Below are 19,292 nucleotides of genomic sequence, written 5' to 3'. Positions count from 1 at the left end.
GTAAGATGACCAACGGGCATTTCTCCTGAATTCTGGGTGTTTCCATTAAAGCTCCAGTTATAGACCACAGCGCGTGCCTGCCAAGTTAATGCACAGCGTCAGTTGAGGAGGAGAAATAAGAGCCGGGCAGCGCTTAGTGTCTGTGGAGTTCATGCACAATGAGGGGCAGTGATGCATTGCCTCCGTTTTGTTCTAGCTGCTTTAGCCGGCGGAGCATCCATCACCCGTGCCGGCAGAATGGAATTAAATGGCGGATAACTTTAGATAAAGTCGTTTAATATGTAATGTTTAGGTATTGCGCTTCATCAGATGGATCACCGGGACAGCTTGACCATACTTCTTGCCAGCTGAGGAGCACTTTGCTGTAATTAGGGTCTATTTTCTACCAGAGAGTCTTTCGTGTATCGTTCCAGGGACTCTTGTTCTTTTCACTTCTTTATATGTGCACTTTAGTTCCTTGTTAGATGGAGGTGTCAGTTCCGTGGAGGCCACGTGGAGCCTCTTTGAGATGAAAAGGTAAGACTGGTGGCCTAATTAGTTCAGTCTGAGTTCTTTAATTGCAGAAGAGATCTGAGACAATGGCTTCGGTTGAAAAAAAAAGCAATCAGCATAGATCACTGTGGCTGCGCTCTCGCCTCAGCTGTTGCTCGGGGATCGTGGCGGAGTGCAGCTCAAATCCCCGAGCGCAGAGGAAAACAAACCGAAGCTGGAATACAGCCCGAAGCGCCTGCAGCGACTCTCGTAGGATGACTTTGCTCTCCAAACGAAGGAGAATTTGATGAGCCGTCATACTTTCAGACACTACTGAGCAAGGACTCTGAGAACTGGCAGAGAGGCTGGCCACAAAGGATAGCCAGCGGTGGCTGGAGGAGTGGATGAAGAAGAATGAAGATGCGGGAATGAAGAAGAATAAAGCGGAGAGAAGGAACGTAGGTAGAGCGAGAGAGGAAACAAAGGGACAGCAGTAAAGAGAAGGTGGTGCAGTATTACCTCCAGGGCCTTGAGGCGATCCAGAAGGGGTTTGGATTTGTCTTCGTCCTCTTCTGCTTGGCTGGCATCAGGATCGGCGTTCGGCGGGTCTGGCTCCGTCTGAGTCGGCGGCGGGGAGCCGTTCTCTTCGGGGCCATCGTACTGTTTCCGCACTTCCTCGGAGAGTTTATCCTGAGGAACAGAAAGCAAGACGAGGTTAGAGGGGGAGAAAAACAGGAGAAGGGCAGGACAGAACATTTGGCAAGTAAAAGCCTGAGCAGATGGGAAGAAAGCACTCAGGAGTGAGGTGTGACCAATGCTTCAGGGCAGGAGGCAAACACGGTTAAGGAGCCGTGAAAGACAGAAATCAGAGAAAGTGAAAGGGGAGAGGATGAGATGGGCAGACGGGACAGCAGGGAGGCAGCTTCGACAACAGAGCAGCAAAACATCCCCTAATCCCTAATCATGTTTCACTCCTTTTCCAAAGAGTGGCTCTCATCTCGTCTGTGTGATGGGGATCCTTCTCTCGCCCTCTTTGCCTCACTGTGTGTCTGCCTCTCCCTTACTCTCTTTGCCAGCTATCTTCTTCTCTTCACGGCATCTGCAATAATTAACTACGGGTAACAATAAGCCACTAATTAGGCATTGCCTGGCTACCACCGAAGCTTCGTGTCACACTCAAGAGGTTATTCCTCCTGTTTCAAGGAATCGTTGGAGCCTCATAGTATGTTGTTTACTGAGCATTAAAGCTCAACTAAAGAGTGGCGTTCTCCTCTACAACACTCAGAATGTTCCATTTGAATAGAACTGTCAGAGCCCTGGAGAGGTCAAACTTTTCCATCATCTCACAAGAAAATAAGGTTTGAGGAATTTCTAAAAAAGAATCTAAATTTCAAAAACAAAAATAAAAATGTTTTAGATTACATATGTTTAGATCTGTTTTTAGTGTGTCGGTTGAGGGAAAACGAGCAATTTAAAGACTTCAACAAAGAAGAGCAACAAAAGCAACCAATCAACTTTAACATGTGCTGTGAATGAAGCAATCTCTTCTTGAAATGGGTTGTTCAGTTGATGGTGTGATATATATCACGGTGCACACACGCACTATTTGTCATTCCTAGCTGAGCTTTGACAGATCCTTGTCAGACCTGAAGATACCTGTGGTTAATGTGCTGGACAACGCTGAGGTTAGCCGCACTAATGGATACTCTTACGTATCCAAATGCAGCACGAGATTCTTCTTTCTCCGAACAGGAATTGGAAATAATGTCCTGCAGGGCACTTTGTTTTCAGCTTGATCCAGTCTCCTCTAAAAATATATTAGGCTTTCAATCTTGCTTGATTCCATCAGACAATTGAGTTGGAAGCAATTCTTTAAAGTCACGGTTTTAAGTTTGCTGAACTGTGAAGTCTGCTTTGAGAGACTCATCAGGCGGCGGTAAAGGGCTCGGCAGTAATCACCGCAGAGAGTCTGCAGAGGGAGAGGGGAGCAAACCTTGTCCCTCACGCTGCCCTTTCAAGTTATTGAGTTTGTCTGCTGAACACACAGAATGCAGCTGCAGCAGGAGTCGAGCTACTGGGAACACCATGATAATAACCCTCCAGGTTGATTCTCTGCGACGGCTGAGCATAAGAGCAAGGTATGTCTACATGCAGTAAATATCAGTGTGGAACATCTTCTCTTTACATAAGTATTGCTGGGGAAAAAAAACATCTTCTGAAACAGTTTTATGGACTTGTTTATTCCATAAAGGGTTAAGTGACATAAGTAAGAAATCATCTTCGACACTTTCAGAATATTGGAGTTAAAGGTAAGTTTAGAAGTTATTAGTTTATAATAGATAAACATGCACCTGAATGCCTCAGCAAGACCGTCAAACAGCCTCTCTGTTTGAAATCCTTCTTTGCCATTTTATACACTGTAGAATTCATTGATGAACTGAGACAACAGTTACAGTGGGGCTTTAGACATGTAAATGTAAAAAACTGCAGAAAACTCACTTATTTTCATAATACTGAATTAGTACTCATAGTTGAACATATTTACTTCATATTCCACCTCCTGTCGCCCTGTCATTCTGTTTCTCCTCAACCTAATCCGTTTGTGTCGGGGAGCCCAGGAAAGGATGACCGTGTGCACAGAGAACACTATTTGCATATTGTCTGGTCATATTTTCATTATGAAGCTTTTGCACCTCAGCTTTTTATCATGACGGCTCTTCCCGTGTTTCACAGTCCTGACATTTATTCTTATGGCGCTCGTTTTTCGAGTCTGCCCACTTTTATTTGCACTCATCATTCAACGATGTTCTGCATCTATTTCCGTATTTTATTCACAGTGATGAACTCATGCAGTCATTTATATAGACTCTTTTTACGGCTTTTTCCTCGGAGGCATTGTGCTGCTAGACGTTAAAGACAATCATTTTGTCGCTGCTTTAAGGGCACAAAAGATGGCAGTCAACCTCCTTATGGCTCAGCCTCGCGTTATTAAACACCGTCTGAGCTGAAGAATGAGACGCAAACAAAGATACCAAATGATGACTGCCATACCGATTCTGATAGCTGAATTTATGGATCTGCCTATACCAGTGACATCATATTCTTAACAGCTGTATACCTCTATTATTCAGTTTGACAGATATTCCAGTACAAGTCATTGCCAAATTGCTGACATTTTGGTTCATGTTAAAGTTGCAGCTTGCAGCTCTCAACAGAGATGAGGACACGTGTTGTTGTTCTTCCCGCGTAGCGTAAATACTGGTCTCGGAACAGCTACTCTCTAGACATCCACTGTCCTTTTAGTCCTGTTGAATGACCACAGTTGACTCATTTACCCTGTAGGCCTTCATGATGTCCACCGTGTCCACAGCAGTCTGCTCCACGACGCCCTGATTCTGCAGCAGCGACCACACCATCTCTTCCATCCTGCACACAGAACATCGCTGTTAAGTTATGGACAAACAGTCATTTGACATTTCATTTGAAGGACCTGTTGGTTTCACATCAGATAAAAGAGAAGCCGGATTATCCAAAGTAACTGGGACGTTGTTCCTTGTAAGACGTTGCTGCTTAGCCAGCAGTTTTAGGCGGCCAGAGCTCCTCACGTCGCTCCAAGGTTTGAGAGTGATACCAACATCTAAACGTGCCTTTTTTTTTAAAAAAAGACACCTGCAGAACAGCCAGAACCAACCCGCCCGAGGACCTCCGGGTTATATTGGGTTAAAATGTGTGAAATGATCACCAGCGGCTTCAGAGTGAAGGCACCGCGAGAAACATCTGAAATGTGGTCTATTTTCAAGCCGTTTACAATTTGATTCCATGTTTGTTGTTTGAAATGGATCATTGCATCCTTCAATTGGGCTTTTTTTTTTTTTTTTTACACTTTCCATAAGCATGCACACACAAATACACACTGACAATGAAAAGAGAATGAGACTGAATCAGTGCCAGAGACACAGGATGGATGATGGTATTTTTTTGGGATTCTGCTCAGTTCACTGTGCTCGGTCCAAATGACTAGATTGAGTACAAAATGTGCAAACATAGTACTTACTGCCTTATTGTTTGTGATTTTGTAGGCGTGTGTCTGTACGCTGCCGTGTCTGCTGATGGCTTGAATTAAGTGCAATCACAGCAGCAAACACCGAGCGGGTGACCCTGGCGATCGAGTCCTGGTCTGCTCAAAACAATCTGAGCCTCGATATTGTGCTGCTAAACGCCGCAAGCTGCATGCAAAACAGGTGGCAAACAGTGCCTCTGCCTATTTCCATCTGAAGAAGAGCCACATACCATCTTCATCCCTCGAGCTGCAGGGTGAACTTCAACCCGACATGCATTGACGTTGTGATTGTGTAAACCACAGCACAGTTAGCTCCATAAGATGATGTTGGACCCGGATGATGTGCATGATCCGATAAAAGTGACATTCAGGAGCACTGGTGGATGAGTGACAGCCAGGCATTGTTAAGAAGGAGAATCTTGACAAAAGAAAGGCTTTGACATCGTCAGTTGGGAATCATATACATTTCATGACACTGGGGTTTGATTCCCAGTGAAATTAAGCAAAACAAAGGAGCAGGATGTTCTCAAAAAAGAGATTTGAAATCTCAACACAGTAAATAGTTTTAAAAAAAGGAAAGACTTTAGATGAAATGGACGATCGTGGTTGGAAATGCATAGGTTCTATCCATGCTTATCATTCCCATGTTCAGCACTGATCGGGCCTGGCTGTGGTGACAGTGGGTGAGAATGAGCGCAGGCAGGACGGCGCTAGCTGCACCATCTGTCCAGGCTGAGCCATAAAGCCGGCTGTAATCAGGCTGCTAGCTGCTGACTGAACAGTCGAAGGGGCGAGCAGACAGAGCTCCAGTTCCTGCTTTAAATGCTGGCCTTAATCAGCACAACCTATCGAGCAAAGAGGACGTGACGCAGACAGCTTTACACCGGGTCAAGGACTCGCTGACAGGCATGATCAGCATGCGAGTAGGGGTAGGTCCTGGACTGAGGGGATTTGGGCAGGTGACCACCTTCAGATAGAGCCTCAGTGCAAGTCTCTAGTGTATTATAATGACATTCAGGTCACAGAGGTGAGCATCTGTTTTTCTGAAAGATAAATCCCTGGCGATCTCGCAGAAACTAACTCTGGTTTAAAGGAATTTACAGAGTCCTCTGTCCATAATATATTTGTTATTTTTACTGCACAAGAAAAAAGATTTTTAACCCATTTCTCAAATTGCTCATCCTTAAAGTCCATCTGCACTGTTTTCTGTGATTTTTACAAGGGAACGCCCACTCAACCGTTAGAGTAGTGATGAAGGTTACCACAGCTCATCAAACAGGTCCTGAACAGTATGAGCACTAGCACTGCAGATAGATATTCTACATACGTGCTCTTAGTTGCTCACTGTTTGGAAAAGTGACATATTTGCTCTCCTGTTCACTATGTGGGTGATTTGGTGCACTAAAGATCAGTAACAAGCTGCCAGTGGACACAAGCAGGGCGGATATGTAAATGTTGGACTTCTCCAATTAAACCTGAAAAGAGAAATGACTGAAATATCATTCGCCAAGGCAACAGATGGAGTCAGAATTATTCTAATGCGGCATAAATGACAACATGTGCTAACTGAGCCAGAGAGGCTAAGATTAAATGAATAATATCAGCGTTGGTTTTTTTCGCCAAACCTGCAGAACAAACTTCAGCATGACCTCAATGGCCTTTGCATTACAGAGAGGCAGGATGGTAAGAAACACTTTGATGCCTGCTTCCTTGTGTTGTAGCTGGAGGGGGGATGGAAGGGGGGGGGTGCTTCAGCTGAGGTCTGTTTTCAGGGGTTTGTGGCACTCTAGCACACCTGAAAGAAACCCTTTGTGGTTCTAAACAGCCGCACGGAGCTGCATCACTTTCCATACCGCTTCCATTTCAAAGTCGCATAAAGCACAGATGTGCTGTCTCACTAGACGGACTTTGGTGCGTTTGATGGCAGAGGAAGAGCACTGAAAGACTCTGAAGTTGAGCAGAGGTGCTGAGGGACGAGAGATACTTAATGTGGACGGAAAGACGAGGTCCGTTCGGAAGGAAGATTCCCTCTATTCTGGGTAAAAAACGTAGCCATCAGGAAATCCTCAACATTCATCCACTCCAAATATGTGTGTAGCTGTGTGGTGAGGTGAAGATAGGATTGTGCCTGAACTAGTTATCATCTCATTTTCTTTGGCAACTCATGCAGAGCAACAACACAAACAATAATGCTTTGGACAATTACCTCCGAGTAATCACTATCGATGGTGCACTGATTACTAATACCAACAGAGCGCTTACAACGCTTTAACAGCACTTATTTTCTCTCAAAGCACTGATAATAATTAGCATTTATGTATGAGAGATCTAATTATGAACTGATTCCAAAAGCATCAAAAGGTACAATTAAGTCATGAAATCTCAGCAGTAAATCCTGCTAAAAACAGAATGGGCGTCCAGCTAAACATCCCATCAAATAAACAATGTCATTTGCCAGTACTGTAAATTCAGCCTCCTAAAACCTATTTATATGTGAGAGAGAGAGTCTACTAACTGCCGATGATGGATGGATGATAACTCTCAGATGACAGGGCATTACTTTACATAAAAACATAGTCTTGCTCAGAGTGGTAGTGTGATTAATCTCAAAGTGCTTGCCAAGGACCTATTGAAAACATCATTGACGGAAGGAGAGAGGGAAGGAAGGACAAGTGTGTGTGTGTGTGTGTGTGTGTGTGTGTGTGTGTGTGTTTGTTTTGAGGGCACGTATGTGGAGGCGAAAGCAAATTCTGACTCCCCTGACCCTGGCGCAACACAAGCTGAATTTCAAACGTGGCGTTCGTCAGCAGTCCAGGAAATACAATTAAGGGTCCAATCAATTCCCAGCCTGCAGGCCTGACGAACTTCGGGCAAACCTCTCCGTCTCTCACACACACACACACACACACACACACACACGTCTACAGCTTTGATGTGACGGCAATCCGCGGAGGTGAACAAAGTGATGCATCATCAGAACACACAGGGACAATTAGAGGTGAAATGCTGTGTGTTGTCTGGAGCTGACTGGTTGACAAAACTACGGTTAACATATAAGAAACTTCCTCTCTTCTTCTTCTTATTCACGGCTTAGCTGCCAAAAGTCACAATGACATCAAGACTTCAAACGAAGGAGCGTTTCACTCAAAACCAGATCTATTCATTGAAGCTGCAGTGGCTTTACACAGCGCGAGCCTTCAATGACACATTCCGTCACAGCCCGGAAAATGATCAAAGGACTCCAAACCTCCCTCAAAAGCTGAAACTATGAGCTCAAAACTTACCCCCGCTTGAGTTTCTCTCCATTTTTAGCACCACCGTTTCTCCGGAAAAAAGCCAGAAACACTGAGCAGAAGTCCCTGAGCTCCATATGGAGGGACATCTGAATGCACACCCAGCACTCTGCTTTCACAGCGCTATTAAGTGACCGACACACTATTGCTGAAATGTGGGTCTCTCGGCTAAAATAGGCCATGCAGTCATCATATAAGCCTGAGTGCTTTTCGTTCAATGGACAGACGGCGTGGTTTGTCCCGTGGCCGGGTTACCGAGTCAGATCTCCTGTTTTTCTGCCTGCCGTGTCTCCAGTGTGTCATTATCCGACACCGGCTCTGTGCAAAGACAGTGATCTGGCAGGCAAAGACTTTCCCATATGTCCCATGTTAAGCCCTCTCCTAAGGAGGAGGGCCCCTGCTGGGAGACGAGCAGGCCGGTAGTCTTGGATCAGATGGGGATCAGGGATGGACTTGCAGGGATGAAGCAAGACTAAGGACAGGGATCCCCCTGTTTTGTCAGCCAGTGTGTGTGTGTGTGTGTGTGTGTGTGCAGCCGTGGGGTTCCTCATTGGTGATTAAGAGGCTTTGGCTTCACTAAAAATCAACACTTTCCGTGCAGGAAGAGCTAAGAGAGAGGCTGCATGCCAGGGCTCTCATGTCAATGACCGCCTGCGTCTTTGCATGTTTCACAGCTCGGACCGAGGGGGAGTTACTGATCCCCCCCCCCCTCCTTCCCGCCATGGTTGGATATTTGGGCTGCCAGCATTCCTTGGCTGCAGCATATTAGCTGGCGTGTCTATATTCGGGAATTCAAAATAGACTCTTTTCTAGCAAATAACTTATGTACGCCAACCGAATGCTTGCCTAGCTTAACCCAACGCTAAGCCACTCTTATCCTCTGAGGTCTGTTTTGCAAAAAGCATGCAAGGAGACCCTCTTAGACGTGACCCTAATGAAGAGAGAGCAAACTCCCGGGAACCAAACTAGAGTTTGGTGAAGGGGTTGGTCCAGAGCTGTAAAAGTCATGCACATCAGTCATGCACGTTACAGCAGGGTAGCATTACAAAGGTGTCCGCTCTTGTGACCGACCTTTAACCTTATCAACAAGACACACATGCCAGAGAAAAAGAGATCAAGAGGCCAAAGCATTTAGTATTCCATTAAAGTCATATTTCATTCCAATATCTGTTGACCGACTGCTGTGAAAAAGATGTTTGCTTCCTCCTTCATCCCTCCAGCCGTTCCACTACATTTGGAAGGATTTAGCCACATGTTCACCTCTGGCCAGAGGAAGCAGTTAGCAATGAGGGAGCCATCGGCTTGTATCTCAATGGTTTTCAGGCATGTGTGTCCCACATGTGAGACAGAGACAAGAGACTGAGGAAGACATCCCAGTGGGAAACCTTAGTCACAATGACAGCATGGATTACTGACACCGGGAGTCGGGAAGCTGGAGTGGGGGCGGATGATACATATAAAACCTATGTCAAGTTGTATGTTGTCTCATGATTGGTTATAATCTTTGAAGTTATTTTCAAGACATCAGAGGCATGGGGGAGAGCCGACCCTTTAAATAAGATTGTTACTATTTTCTATGAAACTTCCTTTCTGTTGCTTATATGATGCACATATGCAGAGTGGCTTTATACAACACGATGCATGGAGCACAATAGAAGCAGCTGTCTGTATGTGTCAACCAAAGCAGTTGCCCGACTCCAAATCTATACAATAACCATGAGGCCAGTTTGAATTACATGCCGTTTGGCTTCAGGCTACAATCTGCGAGCACCAACTCCAGAAGCCAGAGAGAACAGGCGAGCTATCATGATGCGAGGACGGATGCCCTACTTCCACAAAAGCTTGTAATCTGACCTCTTTCAGCTCGCCTATGAACATCATAACCAGCATGTTTAATCCAGGGCGGAAGTTAGCCGAGTGGAGTGTGTGTGTGAGTGTTTGTCTGACATAGTTACAAGCAAGTAATAGGTCGCACTTTGACCCACAAATCCAGCGTGGTGCTTAGTAATGGAACAGACTTTGTTCCTTTTTCTTTGGGACCAAAGCACTCTTGTGGGCTGGTAATTTAGTGCAAGCGATAGAGAACAACCCAAATTAAGTTCAATCAGACGTAATTCCCTGCTCAAATTTGGAAGTTAAAGAGAGGGGCTGAAATGAACAAATAAATCCTTTAAATATGAGGTGCTCCAAAAATAGTGCAGGCACCTATTATCTATTTAACAGCCCTCGTCCCCATTGGGCAGGAGTAAGGAAGTAACTTCAAAAGGCTGACCCCCCTCATTCCTGTTAATGACCCCAGATGTGTCGTCCTGAACAGGGCACTGATTCATCCGGCTAAATCCTGCAGCCGCCAAAAGCATGCAGGGGGGCCATTTCGAATGCGCCAAATTAAAAGACTTGGCCCGGGCGTGGCTGGATGTTGAGATGATTAGAAGAGAAGGCATTGATCTGCAAACGGAGTGCAATCACTCAGCTCGCTCTCGGAGCATATTTGCCGGTCCAGCTGTGCAGTCCAGAGTAGTGCGGTGCTAATGAGAGTAGCACATGAATGCATACAGCAAACACACACACAGCTCTGAAACATTACTCTGCGGACCGTGGAGGGATCTCAACCCGAGCGTGACTGCCCAAACAACGCGTACAGACTTTGAAAAGCGCTGCAATTCTTGCCCGTTTGCATCATCGGCCTCCGACATACACACACGCTGCATCCACACACATTCTCACACACTGAGTAATGTGCAGAACGAATACGCTGCTGAGCCATGAATCTGCAGGCACCAGTCATCGTCTGCTGTTGTTGTTAGTCTAGCCGTAAGTCTCCCATATCCTGCCACGGAGAGGGCCCTTCAAGACGGCAATGATTCAGAGTCGAGTGGACCGGGTCGGCTGTAAACGCCTTGGTTTTGCTGATGAGCTCACATGTGTTCTGGGTGACAATGACTGTGATCCGACCGCCGAGCACAATGAAGTCAAGAGGAATTTATTTATAAACTATCTTAAGCAAACTGGTTTAACTCGCAAGCCTTACAGAGAACACAAAACCCCAGATAAATCAGAGAACAAGCAGGCAGCACAGACCTCAAGATATCGAACCCGAGCTTCTGTCTTTGGTGTGTGAGCAGACTTGTGAGCGGCAGCCAACAAAGGCCTCTCCTTTTCCCTTTCTCGAAGTGTCTAATCTCCACGGCAGCCAGAGGACTGACGACAATAAAGTCTTAAGAGGATAAGTATGGTAAGCAAAACGAAACGCAGGGTGAAACCAAACAGCTTGCCCGAGTTCTGTTAACAGACGAAATGAAATCGCTGTTCTGCTCATTACCTGGAAACTGCCTCCCTCATCTTCAGGCCACGCAGGGCCCCCAGTGGACCCCATGTTCCTGTCTGCTCACCGGTCATGCTGTCTGAGAGTAGTCCCACAGGAAGGGCAGGGGATGTGCTGGATAGACGTCCAAATGCCCTCGATGGATTATATTTCTACATGCATTTCATTTTCTGTTCTCGTTTGTTAAACGACAAGACAACAGAATGGTGAGAGCTGCTCTCGGTCGCGCCCCCATCTTTTCTCTGTTCCTCTCTGTCCTGCCCTGGCTCCTAAATGCCTTTCCCATATGGAGTAGTGGGACGTCCAGGGTGGGCTGAGGAGGCTGCTGGGTTGTGGGCTGGAGTCACCCACTAATCCATTGGGAGTTTAATGACGGCAGACCATGCTAGTGGTGGTGAAGCCCTGGGGGGGGTTGACCCAAGTCAGGAGGGGCTGGGCATGTGACCCACATAGGCTAAAAGCCCAACCGGTTGGGGGAGGGCGTGTGGACATAAGCATGTGTGTGTACACCTACGTCTGGAGCTAAATGGCCAGTCACTTGAGGAATGCAGCCTTTCTGATCTCAGCCGTGAAAACACAAGCAAATTGAGCTCTTAAGCGGATGAAAGTAAAGAAAAGCCAGTTGTTCTCGTTTTGGCGATCCCTGCCTTACATTCAACCCCTGCCCAAAAACAAGAGTGTAAGTGTTACAGGGACGTACTGAAACACACACGAACAAAGGCTGTAAGAAGCTGAGATTCCCCAGAGGAGTGACTGTCTGATCTTTTCCTTGTTGTTGTGGATATGCCCGTTTGTTCGCGTGTGCGATGCAAAGTGCAACTCCAAGCAGCTCATTACCTTTTCTCTCATATCATCACAGAACACCTCTGTCTCCCGAAGCAAGCTGAAAAAAAATGCATTCAGTTGAATCTGACTGGACCCTATTTTTGGCAATGCTTGAGAAATCCATTTAACGCACTCATTTGCATAATGTTTGATAGCTTTGCTCAAACACTTGGCTGGCTTTCATCATTCAAATTGGTACGCCTGTAACGAGCCTGATTTCATTTCCATCCTCATGATTCAAAGCACAACCTCAATTAATTAGCAGATCAATTGTTGCCTGAGGTCAAACAGATCCCAGTCTATTTCAAAGATTGGATGTCCACTTAACATCATTTGTGGGCGTTATCTCAAAAGACACTTTGATTAAGTGAGCTTTCTATTCCCCTAATGTGCAACAAATACAGGCCTAAATCAATCAGGAGACATGGATGAAGGCCTCTCTGAGCATGAGCAGTAGAGACACGGATGCTGTCACATGGTTGACAGTGAGTGTGCTCGCATATGAAGCACTTTATGTGTGTGGGATCCATAAGCCAATAACTGGAAACAGCAGACGCAAGAGGGGCAAAGGTTCATGGGAAGACAGAGTTATCTTTATGTTTTCTGGCTTCTAAGTCTCTAATTAAAGTGACCTCACTGATGTCCCATCTGCCACCACGGCAAAGAGCCACCGATTTTTGGCTGCCGTGTAAGCGTGCTAATCCACTGCAGGGCCAGGTACGCGTAAACACACTGCACACACACACACACACGCTGGCGGCATGCGCAGACGCTTGCTTGGTACACTCGTTCATTCACATTCAGATGAGCACTCAGCGACGCTTAAACAAAAGATTAAGACTTGTACAGTGGGACTGAAATCCTGTTAGCGCGGAGCTGGACGGAGATATCTTTGTAACTTGTGGAAGGGAAGCAGCTGAACTTTGCAGTCCCCCAGGAGCCACAAAAACACTGACGACGCGGCGCGCGGAAATTATAGCAATTCAGCACGATGACAATGGGCAACACGACTGGAATGACAACGGCTGAGTGAGGTGGCGAAGTCGGGTGAACGTCCCCTCTTCCTTAATCGCTTTTTGAGGACATAATGGAATCTTTGTCTATAATGCAGAGCCACAGTCTCGCCAGCAGCCGCCCGGCATCCAATGAGAACACTCCATCTGGGCGACCCTTGCCATGGCAACAAATTCATCTGTATCCATAGGGACCTGTGCAGGACCCAATCAGGGATAAGCTTTTATACTTTATTCATTTCCCACCTAATATAACTGCAGTGTATTCTCTTGGTGCAAGACATGGACTCTGCTGCTCTCCTAATTTACCACTACAGTACATCCGCCCCCTTTAAAGAGTGTTACCCGAGGAGGGAGTGTACTCCACAAATATTATCACTTTTTCCTGGCGAGGTGTGCGGGGAACACAACGAGTCTGCACACAGATCAGACAGCGAGATACTACAATCCTGCACAGTGAAGAAACTTGAAGACGTGGACAGGTGCTCTGTTGAAAACACAAAATTGGTTCACACAAGTTTACACCGGATATTTACCTCCGACTGAACAGGAAGTCATTTTAACCTGTAAACTATCATTTCAAAGGTCACGTCCTGAACGGACCTGTACTGACATACCAAACGAAGAGAAGTTGGGAGAAATACCCGAAAAACCTGCAGCTGAAGGCATGTGATAAGAGCTGTAAACTGTAAAAGGATGTTTGGACATAAGTGAGAAACTCCACCGAGTTCAATTCAGAGGCTTCAAAGGAATATTTTAAATGTGTGATTCATCTTTGGAATGGCTCTTAAGTGTTTGATTCTTCCCCTGGTGGTGACTCTGCTCTCATCCGCACTACGGCACTGGGACCATTACAGGATTTTCTCCACCAACTTAATGAGAAGATAAGCAGTTCATGTGAAATCCTCTGGACTCTTTTGTTTTTTAAAGCACTGAATGCCTATCGCCTAATGAAGGCATCAATGCGGCTCCAACTCTTGATTCGCCGGCCCTCTCCGTCACACCTCAGCAGCTGCGAGATGGAGGAGCAGCTCATGCATGAGAGGTGACTGAAGTTATGACGGGAGCATTGTTTGAGCACTCCACGCTTTAGGAGTTCTCCCTTTTTGAAGCGAACGCAATGCATCAAGCCATCGTGTGCTGACGACAAGGGGAAGTGACTTAGAGAAATATCACTGACGTACTCAGACGAAATGGCATGAACAAAGAAATGAAGAAATGGCAAGAACACCAGATTGATTCTCAGGTTATTAAAGTGGTGAATCCAGGAAACTGCTGCCAAAAGGCAATGACTTTTATTGGAAAGAGATGGAAAGTTTTTGCGTGGTCCAAATGTTTATTAGATCCATATGTTTGGTGCATTTGGACTTTATTTCCTCGCTGAAGGTAGAGAGATGACATGTGGGGAGAGAGAGAGATGGGGAGTGCTGTGATGTAGCTTTTATCTCGCTTCTAGCTTGCGATATTCATTATCATGACTCATTCCATGGCCTGAAAGCAATGGTTGATTCTAATTGTCTGGAAAGGTGTTTTAAAATGCTTGTACATGTATAGTACTTGAGTAGATCAACCTACACAGGGTCACAGAGGGCTGGATCCTATCCCAGCATATAATGGATGAGATGATCAAGTCTGCTACGTCCATTGAGTTTGATTAATAGTTATCCATGTACGAGTAGAAAAACAGGATTTAATGCTCACTGCAGTTCTTCAATAAGGTGAAATGCGCCGTCTGCTTTCAGGCTCTTTTACCTGGAGAATTGCTGCTGCAGTGAAACCATCTGCGCCTGTCCCAGCTCTGACTCCTCCGTCACTTCCCGAAGACGTTTCTCGCTCTCCAGTCGCAGGCGTCGCTCTTCCTCTAGCTCGTGGATCAGCTTTTCTCGCTGTGGATACACACAAAAAAAAAAGATCGGTCAGTGGTGTGTGGCCTAAAGGCTCAAAAGAACATCCCGAAGTCATACGTTTATGGTGCTGGAGCGAAAGCCCCTGAATCCCTGAGCTCCAGGGATGTCATTGTTGCTGCTGACCCTATTTGGAGAAGGGAAGTGAAAACAGAACGTTTCAACATCATGATCATCAAAAAAAACATCCAACACATGTCATCCGGTTCTTCCTCGTGCTTCAGGCGTGAGAGAAAATAAAAGAATAAGGACATGACGACATTTAAGCAGCCAGACCGGCATTACTTCCACAGTTTGTTGTTACTTTGTTCTTAATGAACCTTCCCTTTCCTCTGTTGCTACGACAGAAAGTTCACACTAAATGTCAAACAGCTTGGTGTTGCACACTTCAATCTTCCTCTGCGCTCTCACTTCTCCTTTCATTTCATTGCTGTGCTTCCACCTTAACTCTTACAACTATTACCGTGACTATAACTACGGATAGCAGCCGTCTCTCCTACCTTCCCCTACACACAAACGCTTTATTCTTACAATGTTGTTGCTGGATGAGTAAATATGACCTCACTTTAATTAAACCTTGAATGGATTTTGAATTCTGAATCTAGAGCTCGTTAGTGAGAGGCAGCTCATAGAGCTGAAGATGTAATGATTTAATTTGTGATTGCATTCCTTTCTACATACTTCTTCAGCTCGTGTAAGTGCTCTTAAGTGGTGTGGATGTTTTCTCTGGAGCCTGGTTTGGTGCGAGTTAAGCCCATTATCCTCAGGAGGATCTTCCAACGTCTGTGGCGTGCAGGGTCTCCACAGGTCACCATGTCGTCTGCCCATTTCCACCAGAGACCGTTCCAAAATAGAAGTGCTCTTTTCAGTTTTTAATTGGACGCTTCTCCGTCTGATGGCCTCAGCCACCTGCTACCAAACGAGAGAAACGTCCTCGCCTCAAACCCAACTTCAAAGGCTGTGGCTCTGTTGGGGATGATTTGCCATTGGGAGTTTTTCAGCGACACAATTGCGGAGGAACTTTGAGCAATCGCGAACAGCAAGGCTGAGGATTTTAGCTGACATTCAGTTATTCTCACAGTCGCTACACAGAGCATCTCCTGCTGCTGAATATTACAACGCAATGGGTTTAAGTGCTGAACCAGCTTGTCAGGTAGATCAGCTGAAAATATAAGATTGTAAAATAACTGGAAATTGGTTCTATTGAATAATATATGCATAAGAGAATAATATAGGCGTAAGAGAGTAACGGGATTGCTGGGGGAAAAAATGAAAAAGTTGATTATTTTGCAAAGTAAGATGCACTTAATGCTGAATAAGAGATTTGGATTTGAGGTGCACTAACGAAGAGCTGACATTTGTTATTATACCATCATCCTCCGGCTGTACATTCAGGAGCCGGACAGCCGTTGGTAAAAGATGATCATTATCTGACTTGAAAGGTGAAATCAGTGACTGCTCACAAAGTCTGTCCGGTGTGTAAACAAAGTCTGTGATGACTTTTCAGTCGGTTATACAGAATTAAAATGCTGTTTTTTTTACCTCAGAGCTCATCTTTAGGTCCGTGGTAAGCAGCAACAGAGCTGTGTGATTATTCTACGGCTGCAGATGCTGAAGTGCTTTTACAAAAGCATTATGGGGACATCTAGTGGCGTGAAAGGACGAGGGACACCGACTGGAATATCGACAGAACATCCTCATGTTGGTCTTTTTGCTCAGTGCATCATTCAAATGTGCTGCCATGATTTTAAACGCCACCATCAAATTAAACTGCAAAGAAAAATACCAAACGACTGGAAAGCATTTAAATCACCGAACATTGCAGAACATTTTACTATGACCTACTGCCTGGAATGCAACCAATAAACAATCATATTTCATTACCATACATTGCTCCTTGGCAGGAATTCTGTCACAAAAGCAGATTGCATTTGGGTGAATCGGTGCAGGAGAGAGAATATTAAACCCAAGTCACCATTAAAACCAGCTCTGATCCTCACTGGGGCTATAAATCCGTGGTTACCATGTGAAGCGGCTCTTTACACAACAGGGAGGCTCTCCCTGTCAGGAGTAATGGCCGCTGTAAATCCAGACGTACAGAGGCATAAAGTAGTACGTCCCCCTGCCAAGAGCTGGACCTATATATCTGGACCAAAACCAACCACTTTCTGGCTCTTCTTCACCGTCTCTCTTTATGGAAAAATGGGCCAAGAGATGAAAAAAGGCAGCTCGTAAAGGCAGACAGCATTATGTAAGCATATTACTAATATATACTTCCACGCAGAGATTTCTTCCTCAAGCCATAAGGGTGGAAATATGTTTTTAATGATACAAACATGCATTAAAAGCTGTTAATTACAAGAGAAACCTCCAGCATCCAGTAGTCTAGCTGGTTCTCCTCTCAATGCAAACAAGCACAAAGAGTTTTTCTCTGCGGCTTCGCACATATTATTGTGTACAGTATTGTTCAGCGAGTTGGCATAGATTCTCACAAAAGCACGGTCGCTTTGGTCCTGATTCTTAAGCCCACATGAACTAACGCCCCGGCATGAAGCACCGACCACTATGCCGGCTGACAGTCTTGCCAACGGCTATAACAAGACAGGATGTATGGTCTACGTTGGAGTAAAAAGCCCTCTATTGCTTTTGTTCAATATAGAATTTCGGCAATTGAACAAGACCTACGGCCATTAAATCAAACATTACCATATCTTTATGTGGCCAGAAAGCCCGAGCAATAAATTACAATTCTTCATGGTTGAAATGTTTATTGTCTACACCAACTTCATGACTTTTCCTTCGTGCCGTAAAGAACATGCTAATTGAAAGCATATTCTTTCATAAGCCTTACAAATAGCAAGGCCCTGGGAAGATATCTCAAAGTCAACACTGAGATGGGATGTGATGAAAACACGCTCTGCAACTTTCTGTGAGAAGGTTTACTTTAGTTAAGCCAGAGACTGAGGAGATAATCCTCTGTCCAGGCCTCGGCTGGAGGAGATGCACTGCCCTGTTTCTCCTGTGGAGGGCAACATGTTACTGGAGTAGAACTGGCAGCTGCAGCGCTGACAAAGCAGCTCTGACAAACAACACAATGGTTGGAGAAAAGAAAAAGCAATCTCAAATGGAATAGGCTCAGTAATCCATAAAAATGTCCCGGGCGGGGTTTTACACCGCTCCACTGAGCCATATATCTGAAACAAGCCCTGGTTGGGCGTTTCAGGATTATAGTTGTGTTATATATATTATATATCTGTCACAAGCGAGGCTGCTTTCATTTCCTGGTTGATGACAAAAATGTACCCATCTAGATATGACTTTGAATTTATCACCACCATGTAAAGCTGGAGACTGAATGGACTGCAGGAAGCTATTGATTTCAATCCACCAGATGTATTGAAATAAAAGAGAAACCGAGTTACATTGTGACATCCACTTGGTTATATTGCTTCCTGTCTCTTACTTCTATATCGACATATGTCTACGGTTGTATTAGCTGCAGTGGAGCCCAGAATAAACCTGGCCTCTGTAATTGGACAGCATTAGATGGTAATGGTATTCATCCGAGCTGAATTACTAGAAGACTCAAACCCCCCCCCCCCCCCCGATACCCTCCAAGATCCACAGAAGACTCTAAATTAATCAGAGGCCTCTGCCTCTCCCTGTTGTGCCTGCAATGCTGTCTCCCATAAAAGAGGAGCTGCAGTCATCAGGTTAAGTGCATGTGTACAGTATGCGTGGCCATCACTGTGGCTCTGATTCTGAGTCTGTTGTCCTTCTGCAACTGTATGTGTCCATGCAGGGTTTGGTACAGTTCAGGGTCTCAATGATCTCTTCATTACACAGGAACCTACTGCTGTTGGAGCTCTTTGCCTAATCAAAGGGCTGGGAGCGGATCTCTGGCTCGCTGCTAAAGCAAACATCAGGGACACAATACACCACGCAGGTTCTTCATTCATGAATAAAACATGCCACTCGGCTGTTTGTTTGCATGTGGTGTGTGTGTGTGTGTGGGTGTGTGTGTGTAGCCTCGTCAGCAATTCAAATGAAAGTGTAACATGAGGAGGATTTGGCCACATGGCACACATATGTGATACCAGGTCAGCTACGCTAAAGACAAACCAAAGTGAAGAGATAAAAAAGTGCCTTGAAATGAAATGCAAGTACTTTCAGGTTATGATATTAGCGCTGGTCTGCTGGAACGTTTGCTTCCTGAGATGACTTGTTATAGAAACAAAACAGTGTTTTATTCACTAGAAATCCTTGTCCCCCAGGGCTCCATCAATTCAATTATCATGGAGCGCCACTACATTAGAGTGTACCTCTTCTCTCTCAGGCAGCCGCAGGCACGATAGCAAATACAACACACACCCCAGGAATATGCTAAATCATATGTGAGGC

General features: G+C 45.4%; 1 protein-coding gene across 1 annotated transcript in view; it reads right to left on the bottom strand.

Annotated features, from left to right (window-relative positions):
- The window catches only part of LOC306797207 (nck-associated protein 5-like), a gene marked incomplete at its 5' end in the record, with an annotated part of 106,035 nt that overhangs the window by 27,821 nt on the left and 58,922 nt on the right, over window positions 1-19,292 (bottom strand). The window contains 3 exon segments of the mRNA XM_079296443.1: window positions 991-1,161; window positions 3,807-3,897; window positions 14,740-14,873. Of these exon segments, the coding sequence (XP_079152569.1) occupies window positions 991-1,161; window positions 3,807-3,897; window positions 14,740-14,873 (396 nt within the window).

The sequence above is a fragment of the Melanostigma gelatinosum genome, assembly GCF_949748355.1.
Source record: "Melanostigma gelatinosum genome assembly, chromosome: 24".
In the NCBI taxonomy this organism is placed as follows: domain Eukaryota; kingdom Metazoa; phylum Chordata; class Actinopteri; order Perciformes; family Zoarcidae; genus Melanostigma; species Melanostigma gelatinosum.
The sequence above is the reverse complement of the archived record's forward strand: the minus strand, read 5'-3'. Positions and strand labels throughout refer to the sequence as shown.